This window comes from Corythoichthys intestinalis, chromosome 1, assembly GCF_030265065.1.
Source record: "Corythoichthys intestinalis isolate RoL2023-P3 chromosome 1, ASM3026506v1, whole genome shotgun sequence".
Classification (NCBI taxonomy): Eukaryota; Metazoa; Chordata; class Actinopteri; order Syngnathiformes; family Syngnathidae; genus Corythoichthys; species Corythoichthys intestinalis.
The window spans coordinates 3781951-3808693 of record NC_080395.1 but is presented as its reverse complement, the minus strand read 5'-3'; the positions used below and the strand labels follow the sequence as shown (position 1 = coordinate 3808693).

Sequence of the window (26743 nt, the reverse complement as noted above, 5' to 3'; positions counted from 1 at the left end):
TGCGGCTGTTGCTTGTGGGCCGGGTTGGCGGGCGGGGGAGGTGGTGTGTCCGCTTATCCCATCCCTGTAGGCCGGTTGATGGGGGCGCGGGTGGCCCGGGGGACAACCCTGGATCCCTGGGGGGTGACAATGGCCCCTTTGCTGGGCTGCGTGAGGAGAGATGGGCTGTGCTAGCTTGCCACCTCCCCCCGGATTGTTTAGGAGAGGGCCTGGGTCCTGGGGCGTCGCCCACGCAACATCTCCACTCGTCTGCGAGAATATCACGTTAGATGGGACTCACGCATGACTAAGTGAAATTAGACACAAGTAGAAAACCTAGGTGTCAGGATTAGCGATAAGACGGCATAGAATAGGATGCCAACGTACTAACACTCACAAGGGATTCACACAAATACTGGGTTCTAGACAACATGGCTGATTTAAGTACAGTCACCCTTCCCTATCACTTATCTCTCAAACCCCCCCCCTCCCCCCTTCCTTCCTTGGTTATCAGGCCCACCAAATGGTGTCAACCGGAAATAGAACAAACTACCGATAGCACCAAGATCTTCATAGTTAGCTAGAGTAGGCATATAATGTATCTTGTTCTTGTTTTTGCTTTTTCTGCCTCTCTCTCCCTCCTTTCTTCTGTTCTCCCATTACCCCTTCCTGTTCGCTGCATCCTCCTAATGAACGAAGTATGTTGAATGATCACAACGGATGTACTGTATATCATACTCCCATTTGATACATTAAAACTGTTCGGATCAATTGGACACTGAGATGTCCATTCTCCGTGTCATGCAACTGAACAGGACAGGTTAAAAAAAAACCAAAAAATATAATAATAAATAAAAAATAAAACTGTTCAGACCATAACAACACTCAGATTCCTATTGTCCATGTGTAAGCAGGACAGGAAAAAAACGTAACTCGTTGCATTAGCATGGCATTCGCGTCCGAGTTAGCATTAGCATCATCTTAAACTTACCGCACTTCCTCATAAACTCTTGGACAACTTTTAAATATACAGTTCGAAGCATCTAGGTATGTATGATTGATAAAAAAAAAATCTTGTCGACAGTACAGTATGTGCCCGTCTATCAATGTTCATTCTAAACTGTTGGAAGCCTTTATTTATTGATTTTTTTTTATTTTATCTTTTTACTAAAAACAAATAACGCCGGGAAAGTTTATTATTGACAACAACAACAAAAAAAGGGTTTTGCAGACACACAAAGGAGGAGATTCAACAGGATCACATTTCTGTTGCCTTTGTGTGCATAAATAAAAGTGTCTTTCGTAACGAATTCTCAGTTGGCAGAAAAAAAAGGCAAGTTTTCTTAATGTTTAGATAGTCTACATATTTTTATGATCATTATAAAAGCATTTACACAACCAAATAACGCCGGGAAAGTTTAATATGAGAAAAACATGCAGGCAACGGCGTTCATGTGCGTTCACAAGCAAATACGCAATACAGAGAGCCTGCTCTTGGTTTTATCCCTTTTTTTTTTTTTTTTAACCCCTTCTAGCCTAGTGTATCACATTTGATACACTCAGAATGTCATTATTTTGAGACTAATTCAGAATTTTGAAATTAAAAACAAACAAACAAAAAAAATCTGGATTTAGCTAGGGTTATAGATATTAGAGCGCTTATTACACATATTCATTTTGATTTTTCTTTTTCTATAAATTTGAAAAAAGTACCATTAGGACCTTATTTTTTAAGTTTTAGGATTCTCTGACAATTGCTTCATGTTGCAGGCATTAAGGGGTTAATAATTTATTAGTCCGGCGCTCGGACAAAAAAAAAAAAATTTATCCGATTACTTGATTAATAGATAATTTTCAGTCGATTACGCGATTACTAAAATTACTAAATTACTAAGATTACTAAAATATTCGATAGCTGCAGTCCTAGTTTAAACGTTGGCACCCTCCCAGCTGAAATGGATCGGAAGTCTACCAATGACAAACTACTGATAAACCCAATTCACAGTCCTCAAATTTTACGGGATGTGTTGAAATCCTCATGTGACGCACGCACTTGCGCACCTAAACCAGCAAAAGAAGAAGTCCTTACGTGGCGTGGCCGTATACGGTCATCCCCTTTTTGCTTGTCTTATGTGAGTCAGCCAGTCGAGCTCGTAGACAAAAGCCGAAGAATGACAGCTACGCAGGCTGAACTTTCCAAGCCGGCGAGTCACCGTGGTTACCTTCACAACGGTTTCTTTATCCGGGCGCTTCGTTAGCGCTTGGCTCGAGTGCGGCCATGAGGACATTCATGTGACTCTCAAATTATACGTAGTGTGTGTGCATGTGTTGACCGTTGAGAATGTAACGAAGTGATAAATGCGAGGATCCCTCATCTGAGGGAGCTGACAAGGTCAAGTCGTTTATTTTCACATCAAGTGGGTCAGTGTGTCGAACAAGCGCGTCGCTTGACGGACGGGGTAAGAGCGCGATGCGTATCGGCCGTCGTTAGCCTTCCGGGTCGCCTCTTCTGCCGGTGACATCATCGTAGAGAGAACAATAAACAGACGGCGTCATCCGTTAGCCCGTTACTAGTCTGTGATCTTCATCACGCGCCGGAATGCAGACCGGATTGTTTCCAGATTCTCCCTAGTTCTCCTAAAACTCATTTTAGAATCAAAGCACATGTTCATTATCATGTCTAATAAACCCTAATGTCTTTGGTTTCCCAGTGGGATTAATGCAATAAATCTCAATAGATCAAGATCGCCTTAATCCAGAGGACTGTAATTACATTTCAGTGCATTTTATTAACCCTTAACGTTGATTTGAAGCTGTTTTGGCAGCGATGGTCATCTGTGTTCTCTAAAATAGCCTAAAGCAATGGTCCCTTTAAAGAGCATATGACACGAGAAAAAAAGTCTTAAATTGCATTATTATGTGAATTAGAATCATATTTTGAGACGATTCGACTATATACAACAATTTAGAAAAGCACAGATGACGAGAAATTAGTCTTTTAATCTGCCGGTTAGCCACGCCTACCATTATAGGGCTCCAGCGTCCCCAACAGGTGGATGACGTCAGCGGTAGACTGGGCTCATCGGTTTTACTATTCAGCCCATTGAGGGGGAATTATTCAGAACGAGGAAAACGCGACGAAGAGAGCCGCAAAATGTCATTGTTTCAGTCTCTCTACTCCAATATTTTTACAGGATATTCTTTTTATCCAAGTATTTTTCCCCAATAGCTATATAAATGGCTTGAGAAGGACCAGTCAGCCCGTCGAGGGGGAACTATTCACAACGAGGAAAACGCGACGAAGAGAGCGGCAAAATGTCATTGTTTCTGTCTCTTTACTTCAATATTTTTACAGGATATTCTTTTTATCCAAGTATTTTCCCCAATTGCTAAATAAATGGCATGTTCATGACAAATAAGTCTTGTGCTGAATGGAATATGAAATAATAAAAATGCATTTATTCAGGACGACATGGCAAAATTACTCCATAATGGTCAAAAATGTCGACTTCACCTTTACTGTCGCACCTCCCGAACGATATTTTATGACACCTAAATCGGACATATGTCATTTCCCTTCCCCGGCTTCGGGGAATGTAAACAAACCAGAAGCCGTGACAGCGAGCCGACATGCTAACCCGAATCGAGTGATGTTTCAATGTCTTCGAAGTGGAAAATCACACATACCTATCCTGGATTATTAAACATGACGACCCGGTTGTCGATTGTCTTAGTGGATCGGCAAACCGTTCGTTAGTTCGTTCCCCGGAGGAGGGTGGCTGGATTTGTTGTTCAGCTAACGTGCTGCTGCTAAAGAGCATTAGGAGAGCTTTTTACATGCCTATCAATGATCAAACGTAAGTAGTCCTTCATTTAAAATAAGTTTGTCGTGTTTACTTTGTAATCGTTGTATTCATATTTGACATAATACAAAACAAGATGCTTACTCACTTCCTCGTCAGTCCAATGGTCCCACAGTAAATATCCACGGTGAATGGGAACCTTTTGAAACTCCAAAAAGGCGCATACGCCTCTCCCTCATACAGAATGTTTTTTCTGCAGCCGTTTGGCTGGCGTGATGCGAAAAATAAACGTATTCATCCGCAAAATCAGCTGAATCCTTCGTCCTCATACACAACAGTACACTGTAGCGTGAAGAGGACGTCTTCTACCGTACACGTCACAGCGCCCTCCTCCTCAATGCAAGACCGAAGCCGGAAGTCACTCATTTTCATGGCGCGGGATTCAAAAAACGAAATAAAAATAGCAATCGCTTCCACACACATCCAAGCGGCCCATATAATTCAGGGGCATAAAATACAGCGTGTATTATGAAATAAACATGCTTTTTCGTGTCACAGGCACTTTAAGCTTAGTGCAAAAAAATCCAAGAATCTAGGAAGCCTGGGCTTCTCTGCTGAAGCTGCCGACACAGCGACCTGACCTTGTTAAAAATGGCATAAAATTGTTGGAGTTCACTTACGCTACACATCCAATCATACCATTGCCAGTTGTTACAAATCCTACTTTTTGGTAATGACGGCACTCTCAACTCCAAACCGTGGTAGGGAATGGACCGGCGATTCTCGTGGCTCGATCCAGTTCTCTCCTCAAGTAGATGGCGAGGTGCATAAAAACACACAGATGCGTCGGATGGCTTTTCATTTAGAGGGATCATCTATTTTTAGGACAAGTAATTCTTAAAAGATAAACGTTAGTATGAGTTATAATGATTTGATATTAAAACCCCTCTTAATGTTGCTGAATGTAAGTGATAGGTCGCCATTCTTGTTACGTCGCAGAACGTGACATCACCGGGCCCGTTGCCGAAATTCCAGCGTGTCACTCGTTAGCTTTCCCGACATGTTGTCAGTTCTACCTTTCCGATTTGAACTAGCTCTCTAGTCGCCAGGGGTCGTCGCAGTTTTGCGCAATGCGCAAAGGAGTATAACGAAGGTTTTTTTTTTTTCTTTTTTAATAAAGATTTGTCTGCGAGCCTGATGCGGCCGTCCAAAGAGCCAGATATGGCTCGCGAGCCATATGTTCCCGACCCCTGCCTTAGGGGATGCCGGTAAAACAGTGCTTGCATCTATGCACTGCTTATAAGCGCCGCGCAGGTTAGCTAGCTAACAACAGACCAGCGGAGTTGAAAGCAAATGCCAACCCTGTATCATGGCGAAACGAATGGGCAGCGACACATCTACTCACTGTTAGGTTTTGTGTTTGTTTTCTCCTAGTGTGACTTGTCCCTGTGATTGCCCATTGCTCTCACCTGTGTGTGTTCTCCCAGTGTATCCTGCAATCTGCATCCACCTGTGTTACCCAGCTGTTCCACGTCTCGTTACCCCTTGTCTGCGTGTGTGTATATAATGACCCAGTTTCTTGTCACTCCTTGTTGCGTCATTGTCTATGTCTATGTCAATGTACTGGTCCACGTTCATGCCTGCGTTCCCCCACAGTTCCTCGTGTTTCTCGCCATGCTTTGAAAGTAAGTTTATTTGTTAGCCCGACTTTTGTTTGTTAAGAGTTTTTGGATAACCCAGTCGTTTTGTTGGTACTTTGTTTTTTGTTGGCATTAATTAAAACCTTTTGCATCGCCCTTCTGCCTCGCTTTTTGTTTCCCTGCAATTGGGTCCACAGAACCCGCCTGCCTGCCCGCGTCCCTGACACTTATCAAGCCAAAGTCGAAAAGAATTCAATTCAATTCAATTTTATGTGTATAGCCCTGGGTCACAACAGCGTTGTCTCAAAGGGCTTTGCAGAGGCAATATGATACACAATCAGAAACGGCAAATGAAGCAACAAAGATGAATAAATAAATTCAAATCCGGGGTATCCCCCAACCTTAGACCCTCCATGTCGGCAAGGAAAAACTCCAAAAACTCCAGAGTCTTTGGGAGAAAATGAGAAACCTTGGGGAGTACCACAGTCAGGAGAGATCCACTCCCAGGACGGATAATTTTTTCTACTGAACACAGCACAGAGCATTTTGTATACCATTTACAGCCACTACTGACGGTCAAAGTTTCCCAACTTCCCATCATGCATTTTGGCAGAGCAAAAGACTATCTTTTCCTTAACACACCTTAAAAGAAATGCGGTTCTTTGAAGATGGAATGGCTATCAGACTATGCGTAAATTGAAAAACAAGCGGTGAATCTGGGTGAGATTTTTCGTTTCCATGTATGATCCAAGGTTTTGAACAGGCGTGCTACTGGTGCGTGGTCACAGCGTTCACATCTGATGTTCTCACAGTAGTCCTCGGGGAGAATTGGCCTAAAATTGATAACTTTGGTTTCTGTCACACAGGCAACGACCTGTTCCTGGTGGCCATCCACGAGCTGGGCCATGCGTTAGGCTTGGAGCATTCCAACAACCCTCTGGCCATCATGGCTCCCTTCTACCAGTGGATGGAGACGGACAACTTCCAGCTCCCCGACGATGACCTAAGAGGCATTCAGCAGATCTACGGTTAGAAAGGCGGCAAGGAAAGAAACCCAAATTTATTCTCGTCTGGCGTGTTAAGCATTTGATTGTCAATCGCGCAGGTACGCCAGACAACAAGCCAACTCAGGCCTTGCCCACTGTGACGGCGCGTCGCCCGGATCCCCGGCCGCCGCAGCATCCGCCTCCGCGTCAGCCGGACCGGCCCAGGACCACCGACAGACCGGACCACTACGGACCGGACATTTGCGAAGGCAACTTTGACACTGTGGCTATGCTCCGAGGAGAAATGTTTGTCTTCAAGGTAAGGTTTTGCTACTGTGTTTTCATGTGCCACGTATTCTTCTCTTTTAACCCAAGTTAAAAAAAATTTTATCATCAGTCGCAATGTGCAATTGAGTATGTTCCCAAAACTTCAAAGATTTAAATTGACATATATAAATTGGATCAATCAGGTTGTACAATTCACAAAGCAAAAGATTTTCATACCACGCTAGCTAGTCGCATAATAATACTATTTAAGACTTTTTTTTTTTTTTTATCCTGTTGTACGCAATTTAAGCCTAATGTCAAAAAATCTGAACTTCCCTTTTAAAGGAATTATGTCAAATTTGCTGTTGCCACTAGAGGGTAGTGTACCCACCCAATCAATAAAACCAAACACAAACACTTTCATAACAAACCATTACCTCGCCATTCTAATTAAACGAAGACTCAAAGCAGCAAAATTTTATTCAAAGCTTTTTTCTGATCGAATTACTCGAGGTAATCGATTAATCGTTGCAGCGCTACATTTGAAGCCACTTACTGTTTTCAAATCCCTCTCACTCAAGAAAATTCAAAAGAAAGCCTGCATTTTTGGTCAAAACAGGCACAATGGTAATGTAGGCGTGGCTAAACGGCGGATTAAAAGACTAATTTCTCGTCATCTGCGCTTTGCCAAATTGATGTATATAGTCGAACCGTCTCAAAATATGATTGTAATTCACATAACAATGCAATTTAAGACTTTTTTTTATCCTGTCGTACGCACTTTATTCCAACAAAAAAACTACTCTCCCGAGCAGGGGTCGCGTTAACCGGATATTTTCCGTCATTGACCGGTTTTTTAAAACGGTGACGGAAAAAACTGACGTCCGTCCGTCATTTTGACAGGTTGCAATTCACACCCCAGACCACAGGGTGGCGATATTAATTAGCTATTGTCTCTCTTAATGCATGACGTCGTTGGCTCTTCTGTCAGAATATTGTAGCGTCACCGTGATTGACACATCAACGCGAGGTTCTTATTGGTGCACCCGGTGTGCCAGCGCGTCATCCAATTGATGGACAAGATTGCCGCCCAATCACATGACGCCACAACTCCGCCCCCCTGACTGGAGCCGCCATATTGTGTGTCAGCTGTTCATGTTTACCGCTACGTACATGCCTCCTATTACGGCGTGTTTTTCTGCTCGTTAATATTAATAATCAAAATGGTGAAGGCGTGTGTGGCGGTTGGTTGCTATAACAGAAAAGATAGACGGAGAGACTTGAAGTTCTACCGTATTCTGAGAGACCCGGGAGGATGAGAGCGAGATGGACTGCTGTAATTCGACAAGAAATCTGGGCACCAAACGATCACCACAGACTATGTAGTAGTCATTTTATATCTGGTAAGATGCATTTAATATATATTTAGAAGATTTTGAGCTGACAACCACAATTAAGATCATTGTGTGACGTTGGTGATTGGGGTCTATATCGTTGCCTCTTTTTCTTTGGGGGCGGAGTTGTTGGCGGTAAGCAGAGTAAAAAGGGAGAAAAATACCACGACTCCCGTGTCTAATTTTTCGCCGCCAAGCAAGCGTTACAATATTAATTAAAAATGAATGAAAACTAAATACTATTGAATATGTCATCATTATAATTTTAAAAATTTAAGTGACCGGTAAAAATAGACTATGACCGGATTTTTATGACCCTGTCAGTCAAAATGACAGACAACGAAAATGTCTAGCGCAACGTCTGCTCCCGAGCCACATCCAAAAACGTAAACAAAAGAGCAAAGATCCGAAAACAGAGTAAAGAGGGAGATTAATCCAGAGTGTTAATGGGATAATGGTAAAAAAAATTGTTTGGGCTCATATTTCCTCCTTCCTGCCAACTGACTCGGCCAAAACAGCTCTCGCTGCCCATTTATATCGTACGACGTGACGCCACAAGCCCGTCCAACGAAAACAAACAAACAAATAACTTGTTTTATAGAACCAAAAATAAATTATTCAAAACTAAACGTACTTTAGGCACTTACACACTGTTTAAAAAAAAAAAAAAAGGAACCAACAGGTTGCGAACAAAATCTTCCATTTGAATCACGTCTACGTTAGCTCACTCACTGCCACTGACAGCGCTAGACGTCCAATTGCCAGTCTTGTGGGCATTTACAGGTTACTCACTGTTTATTTTGAGTCACTTCCTATTCATTTGGGGACCTTTTCAGTGACCCAAAATTAGGACGAAGTGACCCGTGAATGCCGCAATATCAAAGGGGAGTGACTTGTAAATGCCCATAATCAACAGACAGTGACCTGTAAATGCCCCAAAATCAATAGGAAGTGACCTGTAACTAGACATATGCCGGTTACCGGTTTCACGGTTTACTGTGGTGTGAAAACGTCGCGGTTTCAAAACCACTAAAATTTTCCGTCATACCTTAGTACGGTATTTGCTATTTTTCATGTGCCAAAATGCAGCCGAAGTGGCTTGGTGCGGCAGCGCTCACCCTTCCCCTGTTTGTTGCCGTGAGTGTCAGTGATGCTATTCTGCTAAACAGCCAGCAAACCCCAAAAACAAACCCTCCAAACACAAGGCGTACTTTTTCTTCAATTTATTGAGCTCTCAAATCGTGGTGAAATATACAAATGAATATGTTTAGCACAAGACTGTTATTTGTCGTGACCATGCCATTTATTTAGCAATTAGGGAAAATACTTGGATAAAAAGAATATCCTGTAAAAATATCGAAGAGACAGAAACAATGACATTTTGCAGCTCTCTTCGTCGTGTTTTCCTCGTTGTGAATAGTTCCCCCTCGACGTGCTGACTGGTCCTCCTCAAGCCATTTATATAGCTATTGGGGGAAAATACTTGGTTAAAAAAATATCCTGTAAAGTTTTGGAGTAGAGAGACTTGTTGAAATTCGCCTCCCCGGCCCAGACGCACCCGCGGACAGCACCAACCAAACCAAGTGCCGCTCGGCTGAGGCTGCCCCGTGTGCGCCCGCCGGGAAGGCCGAATCTCGCGCGTCCTCTTATTTTAACCCTTTGTACTGACTCCATGTTTCAAAAGCTTGAAGAACACTCACCGAAAACAGGTTGACAATTTATTCGTCGACAATGGTAAAAACAAGGCAAAAACAGACGACGGAGGGACAATTCTGGATCCAAAACAAGGCTATATGTTTCCGAGCAGAAAAAAAATCTGTGTTATCTCAGTGTCCAGTCTTTTTAAAGTCTTTGCTGAGGCGGGCCTTGTCGAATGCGTTTCTGGGCGTTGCTTTTGGGCCATCCCCTCTGTGGCCGGTTTTGGGCGGCTTAGGTTCGTGCGCGGATTGGGCCGCCCGCTATCAACTTTGCTGTCCGGGCTGGTTGTATTTGTTTTAGGACAAGGCGCTTTGTCCTTGGAGTTTGGTGGGAGAGCTGATTACATGAGTTGGTGCGTCAATCTTGTGATAAGACGGCATTGTGTATCTCTTCTATTTCTTCTCATTAAACTATGGTGTGCTATTTATTTTATATTAGTAGTGTAGTCCTACCGTAAATATGAAAATGATACTATTTCCTGATTAATTATATTACGTGTGTTAGACTAATGCAAACAATTATATGGTGTGTGCGATGACGATATCTTTTCTCCTTCAGACTGAAATAATGACATTTTGCGGCTCTCTTCGTCGCGTTTTCCTCGTTCTGAATAATTCCCCCTCAATGGGCTGAATAGTAAAACCGATGAGCCCAGTCTACCGCTGACGTCATCCACCTGTTGGGGATGCTAAAGCACTATAACGGTAGGCGTGGCTAACCGGCAGATTAAAAGACTAATTTCTCGTCATCTGCGCTTTGCTAAATTGTTGTATATTGTCGAATCATCTCAAAATATGATTCTAATTCACATAATAATGCCATTTAAGACTTTTTTTCTCCTGTCGTATGCTCTTTAAAACACTGCCGGCTAGAGCTGTTAGTGGGCTTTCAGCCTAGCGGTTAGCATGGCGCTCTCCTGCCGTGCTGGGTGAGAGTCCTGACCTGGACAAGGGGGACGGATCGCGTAGTACGGCGCGGTTACATGAAACATGGCGTCATCTTATACCCATTAAGACAGTGTTTTTGTCAAAGACCGCAAACACTTGCATTCATTTTTTGTGGAACGGTAGGTTTCCTGTCTCCGTTGTGAAAAAAAAAAATCTCTCCTGTAGGCTCTGCCGCAGGGGTTACATGTAAAGGCGGAAATGCACTATCGGAGGGTCACGTGACCTGCGAGACTTTTTAGAGACACGCTAACAGATCCAGATCATAATATACTCATTTAAATTCATAGCAGACACGTCATTATCCCGGTCAGCGCAGTTTATATCGCGCACGCTTACATTGTACCGTTAAACAAATCCAAATGGCAGGCCTGTTACCCATCTCGTCATCGGAGATCATAAAACAACAGTGTTTTACGAGACGGCGTGCCAATAAAGCGCCGAGGTGCGGTCAGGTGTTTGGCCCCGAATGGCCCCCGGAGCTACGACACAAACGTGACCGAGTTCACTTTTCGACCAAAATCGTTCTGCTCTTTTTGCTAGCCAGCTGTCTTCCATTACTCACAAGCTTTGGATTTCTGGTCGCCGGTTGCCTTTTTGTGTCGCTGGTGCTCGTGATAGTGACAGCCATAATGTTGAGCTGATCTCTATCTCAAGTCCAACCCTGTTAAGAGTGCCTGATTGTCTACTATCTTTACTGCGAGTGGTTGACGTTCACCATGCGCCCTTTGTCGTCACCATAATGCAGTGTTTTTCAACCTTTTCTGAGTCACGGCACGTTTTAACATGAGAAAATTTCTTGCAGCACACCACGAACTAAAAAATGTTCCAAAATGACTTTCAGTACAGTTTATTATAATATAATTTCTCAATAGTTATACTTACTTAGCGTGATATTTGATGGAACGTGAAACACTAATGGAGTAGGTTTCGTCTTATCCCCGGTGAAAGTAAATTCGAACGAAACATAGATTTCACTGTATTGCCTTGAATTTGAGCTCTGTCTTCGCTTTTTGACGACTCATCTGGGTCGGAATCTTGTCCAGGGTTCAGTTTGGATTTTTCAAAGTTGCCCTTTTAAAAAAATTATCCTTGACTGCCACCACGACATCCATGTGCGTCCTTCCTTCCTACTGCAACTCCGTCCGAAGACATCCGCGTGCTGTTAACAAGGCTGAGTGTTCTTCAAAATACTGTCAAGGGCCACCCTAATAATTAGGGTTGTTCCGATCATGTTTTTTTGCTCCCGATCCGATCGTTTTAGTTTGAGTATCTATCGATCCCGATATTTCCCGATCCGATTACTTTTTTTTTGCTCCCGATTCAATTCCAATCATTCCCAATAATTTTTCCCGATCATATACATTTTGGTAATGCATTAAGAAAAAAAATGAATAAAACTCGGACGAATATATACATTCAACATACAGTACATAAGTACTCTATTTGTTTATTATGACAATAAATCATCAAGATGGCATTTACATTATTAACATTCTTTCTGTGAGAGGGATCCACGGATAGAAAGACTTGTGACTTTGTATATTGTGACTAAATATTGCCATCTAGTGTATTTGTTGAGCTTTCAGTAAAGGATACTGAAGGCCATGCCCAAATGCATGATGGGAAGTGGAACCATGACTGTGCGTAGTGCTACCAATTGATATATCTTCTCTGCGTTGGGAAATGACATAAGGTGTTAAGAAAAAGATCAATTGCTACCTTGCTTCCCCACATTGCTTCCCATGATATTTCTAATTGTAGGGAGAGGGATTGTAAGGCTTTAGCCAATTAAAAAAAGGCTCCAAAGGCTGCCAAAATTCACTCTACTCATTTTACGCTGCCTTTTATCACTCTATATGGGTAAAACAGCGCCATTACAGATTGAGCGCGACAATGCGTGAGTGGGTCGTGCAGCGCATGCATTAATTGCGTTAAATATTTTAACGTGATACATTTTAAAAAAAAAATCATTACAGCCGTTATTGGGATAAATTTGATAACCCTACCTTAAGCCTGAACTAAAGACTCTGGATAAGTATAACATATTATGTCTGTAACGTTAAATACAATTAGAAAACAATTTAACTAAAAAATATACATAAATTAAAAAAAGGCATGGCCGATATTTTTTTGCCGATTCCGATACTTTGAAAATGACGTGATCGGACCCGATTGATCGGCATCATCTCTACTAATAATACAGGTAGTCCCCAGGTTATGAACGAGTTCCATTCCTACGCTGACGATGTAACCCGAATTCCCTCATAAATTGAAATTAACCCTTTAAAAATTCAAAATAACTATCCAAAAAGTCCAAAAGTATTGTATTTTGTTTAATGGTGGAATATACACTGCCCTTTGGTGGCAGTGTTGGGTCAGGATGAACTGTCTTTAAATAATGCTTCCTTACAGTAGCACATGGATAAAGGGTCCACACCACATAGAGCTGTAAGTTGTTTCAGCTAATATATGTTTGTGTATGCACTTGTAATTAAGTTTAGAGCTACAGTTGGTGGAGTTACATGTGAGCAGTTTGCTATGACAAGTGAAAATATGTAATAGTATAGTAATACTTAATGGCATTTAAGCTAGTGGACCTTTGTTATACAAATTAGGCTAATTTAATCAACTAAATTTACATATTGATCAGAGTAGATGCACGTTTGAAGGCCAATCGTTTTGTATCAAGTGCTTTATTGTTAAAATGCGTTTCGCTTTGAACTACACTCGCTAAGTGTAAATATGTGTCTCATAGGTTTACAAATTGTCAAAAGGGAAGGAAGTAAAAAACTTCAAAGAGCACAAATGCTTTGTTTACTGTCCGTCAAACTGAAAAACTTCACGTTTAGTGAGGACAGAACGAGTCATATTAATAAAGTTAAGTAAAAAATAAGATACTGTGAGGTACAATTAGGTACTGTTTGTTCGACTAAAACAAAAAACACTGGAGACAAAATGGCGGACGAGACGGCGTTGTAAAGTCGAGATTGCGTAAGTCGAGTACATCGTAACCAGAGGACTACCTGTATTAAAATAAATAAATAAATAAATAAATAATAATGATTGTATAAAATTGATAATTCCTCAGGGAACACCTGACAATTTCTCACAGCACACTATTTGGAAAACACTGCCATAATGAACACAGGTTTGGAGTTTTAGCTCTAGAGACAACTCTTCTTCTTTACTGTCAATTAGTCGTGAAATGATATTGACGTTTTTATTGTTTGTTTCTAAAATTACAAACGAATGCAACATCAAAATTGCACTGGTAATAATAACATTAAGTGTATCGTAGAGAACATTTGAATAGGGCTGCAGCTATCGATGCTTTTAATAGTCGAAAAATCAATCAAATAGCTAGTTTGAATAATCGAGTCATCGGATTAGGAACATTTAATGTGTTCCGGAATAAATTTTAGGAGATGTAAAACAAAGGCTTTCTAAGACTTTCAAAATGGCATTAAATGCGAATACAAAATAAAATTCCCGAGTGTTTCTTCAAAGTTCTACTACTATAGAATTGCACTTTCATTTAAAAATAGATTAAAATCCCTGAGTTTACCCTCAACCGGTATAAAAAAATAAATAAATGAGGACCTAAGTACAACAGGAGAACAACTGACTAACTTGCATAGCAAATGTCCGCTATCGTAAATGCTATAAAATGCTAAGTTTTAATTTTACAACGCTCTTAAAAAATCGTTCAACAAATATTTCCACAAAAAAAAAAGTCAAAATATACGTATAAACTAAATAACGAATGCTTAAAAAACATTAACAAGCAACAAAAAAAACAACAACCTTATGTTGGTCTTAACAGGGAGCAGCTGGATTTAGCCATGTTAAAGGGGAAGTTTGGAATTTTTGACATAAGGCTTAATCTTCGAGTTACCGGCAGTTTAATTAATCAGTGGAGTTGATTTTAACAAATTCTGTGCAGTTTGTTAGTTATTATTTTCAGGGCTCCGGAGTGGCTAAGCTAGCGCGAGTCAATGGTCAAACAACATATGCGTGCATGAGAATCACCGATGTTACATGCAATCAATAGTGTTGGCTATGTTTTCAGGATAATGTTGTTAAAACTTACCACTGCATGTTAATAATTGTAGTATGCACAGAACATTTATAATCCAGCAGCTCTGCAGGGAACATGCTGTCTAGGCAAACAGGGCGGAGTGATATCACATCGTTTATTTTTCACCGCGTTTTTTTTTTTTTTTTTTTTTTTTTTGTGGGAACGAAGGACTCCCCAGCAGACTGAGCATGAGTGACCAAAGCACTCCACTCTATTGTGTTCACATTATGCATCTAAAAAAAAAATAGTCCCGCTGAATGAAATTAATTATGGCAGTTAGGTGTGACATTGTTTGGCCCCATGGAACAATGATCTGCATTTTGAATTTGACTATGTCTGATCAGTTAAAGTCGTTCTTTATTGGCATGCTAAACAGGGACCATTGACTTGTGCTAGCTTAGCCACTCCAGAGTCCTAAAACCAACAAATAACTGACAAACTGCACGGAATTTCTTGAAATCAACTCCACCAACTAATTAACTCGAACATTAAGCCTCATGTCAAAAAATTAAACTTCCCCTTTAAATGAATGATGTCATACTCGCTGTTGCCACAAGAGGACAGAGTGTCCACCCAATCAATAAAACTAAATGCAAGCATTTTCAAAACATCTATTTACAACGCCACTTGAATTAAACGAATTCTCAAAGCAGCAAAATTTGATGCAAAGCTTATTTTTTCTAATCGAATTACTCAAGTTAATCAATTAATCGTTACATTTGAAGCCACTTACCTGTTTTCAAGTCCCTCACACGCAAGAAAATTCAAAAGAAAGCCTGCATTTATGGTCAAAACCGGTACAAAATTATCCAACAAATGCATAATAGCGCACCGAATCCAACTTTGACGTTGCGCACACCTTCGGCATTTTAACTTGGCTGGCATCTCCTGCGCATTTCTGAGAAAATATCAAAACAAATCCAGTTAATAGACTCTACAGGCCGCACGTTTCACGATCAAACAAAGTGCTAAAATTAGAAATAAAATACTACCATACTTGCGCCAATTAAGTTGAATCAGCAGGATGCCTCTGCTAACAAGGCAAAGATTTGTCGACTTGATGCGCTGAAGCAGCAACCCGGCCATTTATGACCTTGCGCCGATCCTGTAGTTGTAGCAGAAGAAATCGGACGTCGCATCTTTTCCTCCGCGTCAGCCTTTTGTTCCCTGCGGAGAGTCGTACATTAGAACATTTATCTGATTCCAATGGCGATCGTCAACGCTCCGCTCTTTGAACTGCGGTCGATTCTTAGCTAATCCTGACAGGAAAATGGCGCACGGCACAAATCTTGTCCGCGATCTTCGCTTGTCCGTGAAGGACAAACGTTCCCGACGCTTGCCAAGACGAAGACGGTCACGGCGACTGACTCACCGGCTTATAAATGGCCCTACACGGCGTAAATCTGTCTACCGAGGTTCTCCCCCACTTAGGTCGCTGCTTTTATTTGCCTGACCCGCTTTCAGTTACTGGAACTTTTCTTGTTGCAAGCTGATGTCAGTGATGATAGTCCAATTCAACATTTGGCTTGAAAAAAGATTATTGTCGTGGTTTGAGTTGGTACCCTAGTGCAGTGTTTTCAACCTTTTCTGAGTCATGGCATGTTTTTACATCAAAATCAGGCGGAAATTTAATGTAAATACCCTGTAAATGCAAAAAATAAGGAACCAAAGGCTCTTACCAAAATCTTCCATTAGAATAGTGTCTCCGTTACCTCACTGGCTGCTATTGACGGTGCTAATAATCATGGGGTCGTGTCTCAAACAGGGTCGCTGGTTCTGGAGGGTGCGCAGGAACAGAGTCCTGGACAACTACCCCATGCCCATCGGACACTTCTGGCGAGGTCTCCCTGGCGACATCGACGCCGCTTACGAGAGGCACGACGGCCGCTTTGTCTTCTTTAAAGGTACGTTAGAGACACAAAATCCCAGACAATTGCTTGAGTCACTATGATCTGAGTCACAAATAAGTCCTGAGTCGAGTCATGAGGTCACGTCATAAGGTTATGTCGAGTCTCAAGTCGATTCGAGTTGAGTCTCAAGGTCAAGTCGAGTCTCAAGGTCGAGTCGATTCGAGTCTTGAGGTTGAGTCTTAAGGTCAAGTCTCGAGGTTGAGTCAAGTCACAAGATTGTAAAGACGAGTCGTGTTAAGTCAAAAGGTTGACAAGTCGAGTCATGAGGTAACGTTGAGTCAAGTTGAGTCGAGTTGTAAGGTTATGTCGAGTCTCAAGGTCGATTCAAGTCTTGAGGTTGAGCCTTGAGGTTGACTTAATTCGAGTAGTCAAGCCAGAGGATGGTAAAAGATGAGTCATATCAAGTCAAAAGGTTGACGAGTCGAGTCATGAGGTTATGTAGAGTTAAGTCATAAGGTTAATTTGAGTCTCAAGTTGAGTCGAGTCTCAAGGTCAAGTCGTGTCTCGAGATTGAGTGTAATCGAGTCTAGTAACGAGGTTGAGTCTAAAGGTTGAATCTCAAGGTCGAGTCAATTCGAGTCTTGAAGTAGAGCAGAGTCACAAGATAGTAAAGACGAGTCTTGACAAGTCGAAAGGTTGACAAGTCGAGTCATGAGGTAACATTGAGTCAAGTTGAGTCGAATTGTAAGGTTATGTCGAGTCTCGAGTTGATTTGAGTCTCAAGGTCGATTCAAGTCTTGAGGTTGAGTCTTGAGGTCAAGTCTCGTGGTTGAGTCAATTTGAGTCGAGACGAGCCAGAAGATAGTAAAGATGAGTCATATCAAGTCAAAGATTGACGAGTCGAGTCATGAGGTTACCTCCAGTGGAGTCATAAGGTTATGTAGAGTCAAGTCATGAGGTTATTTTATGTCTCAAGTTGATTCGAGTCAATTCTCAAGGTCAAGACGAGTTTCCAGATTGAGTCTAATTGAGCCTAGTCTTGAGGTTGAGTCTTGAGGTAGTCTCGAACTCGAGTCTTGAGGTCGAGTCAATTTGAGTCGAGTCTCGAAGTCGAGCAGTCTCAAGATAGTAAAGACGAGTCTTGACAAGTCAAAATGTTGACGAGTCGAGTCATGAGGTGTTTTTAAGTCTCAAGTTGATTCGAGACGAGTCTCAAGGTCAAGTCGAGTTTCGAGATTGGGTCTAATGGAGACTAGTCTTGAGGTTGAGTCTTGAGGTTGAATCTCGAGGTCGAGTCAATCCGAGTTGAGTCTCGAAGTCGAGCAGTCTCAAGATAGTAAAGACGAGTCTTGACAAGTCAAAATGTTGAAAAGTCATGAGGTTACGACGAGTCAAATTGAGTCTAGTCGTAAGGTTATGTCGAGTCTCGAGTCGATTTGAGTCTCAAGGTCGAGTCAAGTCTTGAGGTTGTCTTGAGGTTGAGTCTCGAGGTTGACTTAATTCGAGTCGAGTCAAGACAGAGCATGGTAAAGATGAGTCATATTAAGTCAAAAGGTTGACGAGTCGAGTCATGAGGTTATGTAGAGTTAAGTCATAAGGTTAATTTGAGTCTCAAGTTGAGTCGAGTCTCAAGGTCAAGTCGTGTCTCGAGATTGAGTGTAATCGAGTCTAGTCACGAGGTTGAGTCTTGAGGTTGAATCTCAAGGGTGAGTCTCGAGGTCGAGTCAATTCGAGTCTTGAAGTGGAGCCGAGTCACAAGATAGTAAAGACGAGTCTTGACAAGTCAAAATGTTGACGAGTCGAGTCATGAGGTTACGTGGAGTCAAGTTGAGTCGAGTTGTAAGGTTATGTCGAGTCTCGAGTAGATTCGAGTCTCAAGGTCGAGTCAGGTCTTGAGGCTGAGTCTTGAGGTTAAGTCTCGGGGTTGAGTCAATTTGAGTCGAGTCGAGCCAGAAGATAGTGAAGATGAGTCATATCAAGTCAAAGGTTGACGAGTGGAGTCATGAGGTTACGTCGAGTGGAGTCATAAAGTTATGTAGAGTCAAGTCATGAGGTTATTTTAAGTCTCGAGTTTATTTTAATTCTCAAGGTCAAGACGAGTTTCCAGATTGAGTCTAATCGAGTCTAGTCTTGAGGTTGAGTCTTGAGGTAGTCTCGAACTCGAGTCTTGAGGTCGAGTCAATTTGAGTCGAGTCTCGAAGTCGAGCAGTCTCAAGATAGTAAAGACAAGTCTTGACAAGTCAAAATGTTGACGAGTCGAGTCATGAGGTTACGTCGAGTCAAGTTGAGTCCAGTCGTAAGGTTATGCCGAGTCGATTCGAGTCTCGAGGTTGAGTCAATTTGATTCGAGTTGAGCCAGAAGATAGTAAAGATGAGTCATATCAAAGGTTGAGGAGTCGAGTCATGAGGTTATGTAGAGTGGAGTCATAAGGTTAATTTGAGTCTCAAGTTGATTCGAGTCGAGTCTCAAGGTCAAGTCGTGTCTCGAGATTGAGTCTAATCGAGTCTAGTCACGAGGTTGAGTCTTGAGGTTGAATCTCAAGGTCGAGTCTCGAGGTCGAGTCAATTCGAGTCTTGAAATAGAGCCGAGTCACAAGATAGTAAAGACGAGTCTTGACAAGTCAAAATGTTGACGAGTCGAGTCATGAGGTTACGTGGAATCAAGTTGAGTCGAGTTGTAAGGTTATGTCGAGTCTCGAGTAGATTCGAGTCTCAAGGTCGGTCAAGTCTTAAGGTTGAGTATCAAGCTTGAGTCGAGTCGAGCCAGAAGATAGTAAAGACGAGTCATATCAAGTCAAAAGATTGACGAGTCGAGTCATGAGGTTACGTCGAGTCATAAGGAATAATTTAAGTCTCAAGTTGATTCAAGTCCCGAGATTGAATCTAATCGAGTCTTGTCACGAGGTCGAGTCTTGAGGTTGAGTCTCGATGTCGAGTCTCGAGGTCGGGTCAATTCGGGTCGAGTCCCGAAGTCGAGCAGAGTCACAAGATGTAAAGACGAGTCTTGACAAGGCAAAATGTTGACGAGTCGAGTCACAGACTAGTCACAAAAAACTATGCGGTATAGTGTGCAGGGAATTTGATTGGTTTTGATAGACAGAACGTTCCGTGAGGGCATGGCAAGAACGGCCAAAGCAACCAATCACTGAAAGGTGGGAACCAATCTAAGGTCCAAGTTTTTCTAGATTGTCGAATAAAGTCTCGAGTTATTGTCTCACCAAGCCGAGTCAAGTCTTGAACCCTATCAGCTAAACCGAGTCAAGTCCAAGTCGGCTATTTTTATCTTCGGGTCTGAGTCGAGTTGCGAGTCATCAAATTTGCGACTTGAGTTGACTCGATTCCAAAATCCTGTGTACATGTACATTGCTCTCTGCGAAGGCTATCATGTTAGAAATGTATAACAGATTGTACAGCTTGGAGACGTAAGGACCACGCCTCCCCTTACATGTAATACAATGACCATAAATCTAGCTTAGTACGGCTCGTTATTTATACGGCCAGTCCCTGAGAGCGGCTTGTCTTTTTACAACCGTGCAGCCAGTTTGTCTAACCGGGAGGCTTTGATGAAGGAGCTAGAGAAGGTGGGTGATGTCATAGGCAAGCCTCCAGTGTGACACTCGGACGCTCGCCAAATACTGCTTACCTTAGGAACGAATGAAGGGTACAGATCATAAGCGTCTTCTCTCGATATTGTTGAATATGCATTATTTTCTTGTGTATTGCATCAAAATGGTGGCTATTTGGACAGCTTAGCAACCAGGGCAAAGGTGGCTTTGGTAGTCACGACATTAACCTCTTGTTCTGGACTTTTAACTCATTGGCTACCATTGAAAGCACTACAGTTTATAAACTAGTGATATACTCATTTGAGTTCTTAGCAGAAGGATGAAAAGAGCCACACCATCGTCAATGGCACTGACAGAGTTAAAAGTTGGAGGGATTTGTGGGGAATTGAAGCCAAAAAAGGGGTGTATTTGTCCCAGGACTGGTGGAATCCCCCCATTTGAGTAACTGTAAACCAGTGAGAACTCACGTCAGGAACGCTAATTGCAAGTCATAGCCATGCCAATCATGTCCTTCACACGTGTGTTGTCAAAAAAACTCTGTATGCTTGTAAAGCAGAGGTTGGACAATGCTACATGTGTGCAATTCCTAATTAAACTTCAAGTATTCAGTCAGGCCAAAATCACTAAAATTCTTGCAAGTCCAGCTGATTTGCTACAAACTTTTATGGGAAAATGATATGGTTAAAACTGTTTTAGCTAAGCTAGTCTCAAATCCTTACAGTGGGGCAAATAAGTATTTAGTCAACCACCGATTGTGCACGTTCTCATACTTGAAAAGATTAGAGAGGCCTGTAATGTAAAGACAGAATGTGGGGGAAAAAAAACTGAAAATCACATTGTTTGATTTTTAAAGAATTTATTTCCAAATTAGAGTGGAACATACGTATTTGGTCACCTACAAACAACCAAGATTTCTGGCTCTCAATGAGGTCTAACTTCTAACGAGGCTCGACTCGTTACCTGTATCAATGGCACCTGTTTTAACTCATTATCGGTATAAAAGACACCTGTCCACATCCTCAGTCAGTCACACTCCAAACTCCACTATGGCCAAGACCAAAGAGCTGTCAAAGGACACCAGAGACAAAATTGTAGACGTGCACCAGGCTGGGAAGACTGAATCTGCAATAGGTAAAATGCTTGGTGTAAAGAAATCAACTGTGGGAGCAATTATTAGAAAATGGAAGACATACAAGACCACTGATAATCTCCCTCGATCGAGGGCTCCATGCAAGAGCTCACCCCGTGGCGCCAAAATGATAACAAGAACGGTGAGCAAAAATCCCAGAACCACACGGGGGGACCTAGTGAATAACCTACAGAGAGCTGGGACACAGTAACAAAGGCTACTATCAGTAACACAATGCGCCGCCAGGGACTCAAATACTTCACTGCCAGGCGTGTCCCCCTGCTGAAGCCAGTCCACGTCCAGGTCCGTCTGCGGTTCGCTAGAGAGCATTTGGATGATCCAGAAGAGGACTGGCGGAATGTGTTATGGTCAGATGAAACCAAAATAGAACTTTTTGGTAGAAACGCAGGTTCTCGTGTTTGGAGGAGAAAGAATACTGAATTGCATCCGAAGAACACCATACCCACTGTGAATCATGGGGGTGGAAACATCATGTTTTGGGGCTGTTTTTCTGCAAAGGGACCAGGACGACTGATCTGTGTAGAGGAAAGAATGAATTGGCCATGTATCGAGAGATCTTGAGTGAAAATCTCCTTCCATCAGCAAGGGCATTGAAGATGAGACGTGGCTGGGTCTTTCAGCATGACAATGATCCCAAACACACAGCCTGGGCAACAAAGGAGTGGCTTCGTAAGAAGCATTTCAAGGTCCTGGAGTGGCCTATTCAGTCTCCAGATCTCAACCCCATAGAAAATCTGTGGAGGGAGTTGAAAGTCCGTGTTGCCCAACGACAGCCCCAAAACATCACTGCTCTAGAGGAGATCTGCATGGAGGAATGGGCCAAAATACCAGCAACAGTGTGTGAAAAGCCTGTGAAGAGTTACAGAAAACGTTTGGCCTCCGTTATTGCCAACAAAGGGTACATAACAAAGTATTGAGATGAACTTTTGGTATTGACCAAATACTTATTTTCCACCTTGATTTGCAAATAAATTATTTAAAAATCAAACAATGTGATTTAATGTTTTTATTTTCCACATTCTGTCTCTCATGGTTGAGGTTTACCCATGTTGACAATTACAGGCCTCGCTAATATTTTCAAGTGGGAGAACTTGCACAATTAGTGGTTGACAAATTACTTATTTGCCCCACTATGATCGGAGTCAAGTCGTGTGATTTTTTTTTTCTTGCGTTCCTTCAGGAAATCGATTCTGGCTCTTCCGAGAGGCCAACCTGGAACACGGATACCCTCAGGAGTTGGTGGACTTTGGCCGTGACATTCCCTACGACCGCGTAGACTCGGCCATCTGGTGGGAGCCCTCTGGATACACCTACCTCTTTCAGGGAGACTGGTAAGACAACCAACCCCTCTAATTCACCTACAAGCTAATGAACCCTTAACGCATAATTACTGGAGTCCAGAGTAATTGCTTGGACAATTTCCAGGTCTTTAAAAGGTACACATATGTTCCTGAAATCTAAGAAGTTGAGTTTATTTTGTCCTTTTATAGTTTGATTCCTTTCCAAAGCGTGTTGTTTTGTTTTGTGTGAGAGACAATCACTTGAAATAAAGACTTCCTCTTTGCTCCGTGGTATGTCCTGCCTCGCAGGTATTGGCGTTTCAACGAACAGGCACGCTCTGCCGACAGAGGTTACCCGAAACCCATCAGCGTGTGGGGGTCATCCGTACCCTCCGCTCCCAAGGGGGCCTTCCTAAGTGACGACGGAGGTGAGTGCAGATTAGCACAGATGAGGAAAGACGAGCAGAGAGCTTCCTGAGAGGATGTGAGATTGATGTGGTTGGAAGGTGGGGGCTGGGCAGGAACACAAACGGGAAGGCCTGCAACTAAAAGGGCTTGGCGTGTCAGGAGGGAACAGGGATGTCCAACTGTTCAATGTTTTAGTTCTTTCTGTTCTTCAAGACGAAGGGTTAAATTAACAACAGATGTTTAGTCCAGGTTTATCAAAACTGAGTAAAGGTCAACTCAGACAATAGTCTTTTAAGGTATAGCCAGACAATTGGGCTCAAGTCGACTCGAGTTGCAAATCTAATAACTTGCAACTCCCCCCCAAAAAAATGCAGACTCTGACTTGACTCGCTTGAGCTAGGAGGGTGCAAGACTCAGCTCGGCTTGAGAGGCAATTACTCGAGACTCAACTCGACTTGACTCTTGAAACAATGACTCCAGACTCGAAAAACTCGGATTTCGTTCTTGTACTGGAGCCTTTCCTAGACCGGTAGTCCCCGGGTTACAACGTACCCAACTTACGCGATTTCGACTTTACGATGCCGAAGTCTCATCTGCTATTCTGTCTCCAGTCGTGTGTTTTTTTGGGGTTTTTTTTAGTCACGTAAAAAGTACCCAGCTCTTGCCATGCCTCAGCCCCAAGCAGCGTCACCACCATCCTGCAGTTCCTGACAGCGTCAGGTCCCACCTGCTGTCATCTCTGGTTCTCATGTGTCCGCCCGAGAAGCGCCCTTTTCGGCTTGGGAGCGTCATGATGCCCGCCCCAACCTCCGGTTCTCCGCTGACCCCCAACAGTCTTTTTCGGACTGGATTTAAGCAGCCACTGGCTGTCATCTCCGGTTCTCATGTGTCCGCCTGAGGAGCGTTGTTTCGGCTTTGGAGCGTCATGATGCCTTCCCCAACCTCCTGTTCTTCCCTGGCCGCTGACAATGCGCCTTCTTTGGACTTCCCACTTTCTTGTTCCCAAGCTGCTGCAGCTGCTGCTTCTCCCCTGGTACCGACTCCTCTTTCAAGTCCCGATCCAGTTTTTTGAGTTTGAATGCCGGGCTTGCGTTGAGAGAGGTGACCTGAGCGTCCATGATATCCCCCCTCTTTCACCTCCCTACAGCACCCACACCACAGCACCCTTTTCTCTCAGCTAAGCAACTCACTCACTTTTTTTAAGCCCGAATGGTCATTCAATATAACAGCACTTAACACAACGTACCTCACAGTATCGTATTTTTTATTTGATCTTATTAACTCATTTGCTCTCAAAAATGTATAAATACGTTCTATTTTTAATTGTTTCAGTGTCACAAAGACGTATTTATACGTCTTTTACGTTTTGTTTTGTTTTTTTCGCAAAAGACATCTCTAGGTTCTGATGCAACTTAGCTCCAAAGCACAATACTGAAAATCCATTTTAAAGCAATAAAACTGGCTACTGGAGGCCAGTAGCGCATTTTGTAAGACCTACAACCTGATTCAACGGAACGAACGGCCGGGTCGCCAGCGGAAGACGACCGAATGAACGTCCAGGATGCTAGGCGGATGACCGAGCAGAACAACCGGGAGGACGCCCGGGATGCCAGGCGTTGGACGACCGAGCAGAACAACAGGGACCACCAGTGCTGTAGACGATGCCAGTGAGTCCTTGCTGCTCACCGAGCAGAGCCCGCGCTGCCGTGTTCGGCCGCTCGCGTCCCCCTCACGCTCCAGTGTCCCACGACTCAGCCGGAAACGCGCACGGCCAAACCAGTTCGCCCCCAGGAACACAAGTTCCCGAGGCGAACTCCGCCACGAGGCAGTGGTCACCACAATTGCACAATTGCACTAAAGACTAAAAAAAATCCATCTTGATGAGAGGCGGCAATAAGGGTTTATCCCAGCTGTCGCGGCCACAACAGCGTCATCTCTCAGTTCAATAGTTTAGTTTAGGGTTGTTCCGATCATGTTTTTTTGCTCCCGATCCGATCGTTTTAGTTTGATTATCTGCCAATCCCGATATTTCCCGATCCAATTGCTTTTTTTTTGCTCCCGATTCAATTCCAATCATTCCCGATAATTTTTCCCGATCATATACATTGTGGCAATGCATTAAGAAAAGAATAAAACTCGGACGAATATATACATTCAACATACAGTACATAAGTACTGTATTTGTTTATTATGACAATAAATCCTCAAGATGGCATTTACATTATTAACATTCTTTCTGTGAGAGGGATCCACTGATAGAAAGACTTGTGACTTTGTATATTGTGACTAAATATTGCCATCTAGTGTATTTGTAGAGCTTTCAGTAAATGATACTGTAGCCATGCCCCAATGCATGATGGGAAATGGAACCATGACTGTGTGTAGTGCTACCAATTGATATATCTTCTCTGCGTTGGGAAATAACATAAGGTGTTAAGAAAAAGACCAATTGCTACCTTGCTTCCCCAGATTGCGTCCCATCATATTTCTAATCATAGGTAGAGGGATTGTAAGGCTTTAGGCAATTAAAAAAAGGCTCCAAAGGCTGCCAAAATTCACTCTACTCATTTTACGCTGCCTTTTATCTCGCTATATAGGTGAAACGGCGCCATTACAGATTGAGCTCGACAATGCGTGAGTGGCTCGTGCAACGCATGCATTAATTGCGTTAAATATTTTAACGGGATACATTTAAAAAAAAAAATTAATTACCGCCGTTATTGGGATAAATTTGATAACCCTACCTTAAGCCTAAACTAAAGACTCTGGATGAGTGTAAGATATTATGTCTGTAACGTTAAATACAATTAGAAAACGATTTGATTAAAAAAATTATATATATATTTAAAAAAGGCATGGCCGATATTTTTTTGCCGATCCCGATACTTTGAAAATGACGTGATCGGACCCGATCGATCGGGACATCTCTAGTTTAGTTATGTGTAAATAATTTGTTACTTTGCTATCAAAAGCTCTATTTGTCATGTTGTTTATGTTATTTTGTAGAAGGAAAACATTATTCAGATGTGTTGAAGTCAAAGTTATGTTTGAAATGTATGCTTTTACAAAAGCTCAATTTCTCTGTTTTTTTCATCAGAAATTGGAAAATTGCTCAAACTAAGCTATTTTCGAATGCTGGTTTCTATAGAAAGCAAAAAGATATGAACTAACTTTTTTTTCCTGCAGAAAGAGCAGTCTATTCTTCCTTTTGGTGGGTTCCATGTTTATATAGCAATAGAACAGAATTTTCTGTGGCCCTTGCAAAATCAGTCAAAATCCAGTAAAACGGCCGGGAGCACCGGTAAAAATGGCTGTGAGTTAATGAGTTAACGTATGGCGTATAATACATGTTTTTGGACAGTTATTTTGCATTTAGAAGTACTTAAAAGGTTAATTTCGACTAGTGCTGCAACGATTAATCGATTAACTCGAGTATTCGATTAGAAAAAAACAGATTCGAATTAAATTTTGCTGCTTCGAGTATTCGTTTAATTAAAGTGCCGTTGTAATGGTTTGTTTTGAAAGGTATGCATTTAGTTTTACTGATTTGGGTGGATACACTGCCCTCTAGTCTGCCTTATTTCACATGGCTGAATCCAGCTCCTCCCTGTTAAGACAAACTAAGCTAAGTTTTTGGTTGAGCTAATTTTTTTTTTTTTATGCATTCGTAATTTAGTTTAAAAGTATATTTAGCCAA

The 26743-nt window shown here is 42.3% G+C and overlaps 1 protein-coding gene across 2 annotated transcripts in view; it reads left to right on the top strand.

Annotated features, from left to right (window-relative positions):
- Positions 1–26743, top strand: part of mmp15b (matrix metallopeptidase 15b) — a 64349-nt gene that overhangs the window by 30940 nt on the left and 6666 nt on the right. Inside the window, exons 5-10 of one of the 2 annotated variants that reach the window (XM_057853901.1) lie at positions 6289–6450; positions 6528–6727; positions 16558–16696; positions 22539–22689; positions 22948–23066; positions 24436–24654. In XM_057853901.1, the coding sequence (XP_057709884.1) occupies positions 6289–6450; positions 6528–6727; positions 16558–16696; positions 22539–22689; positions 22948–23066; positions 24436–24452 (788 nt within the window). In that variant the 3' untranslated portion in view covers positions 24453–24654. Of the gene's footprint in view, positions 1–6288; positions 6451–6527; positions 6728–16557; positions 16697–22538; positions 22690–22947; positions 23067–24435; positions 24655–26743 lie in introns of those variants that run through there. The other variant, XM_057853813.1, reaches the window with a different exon arrangement.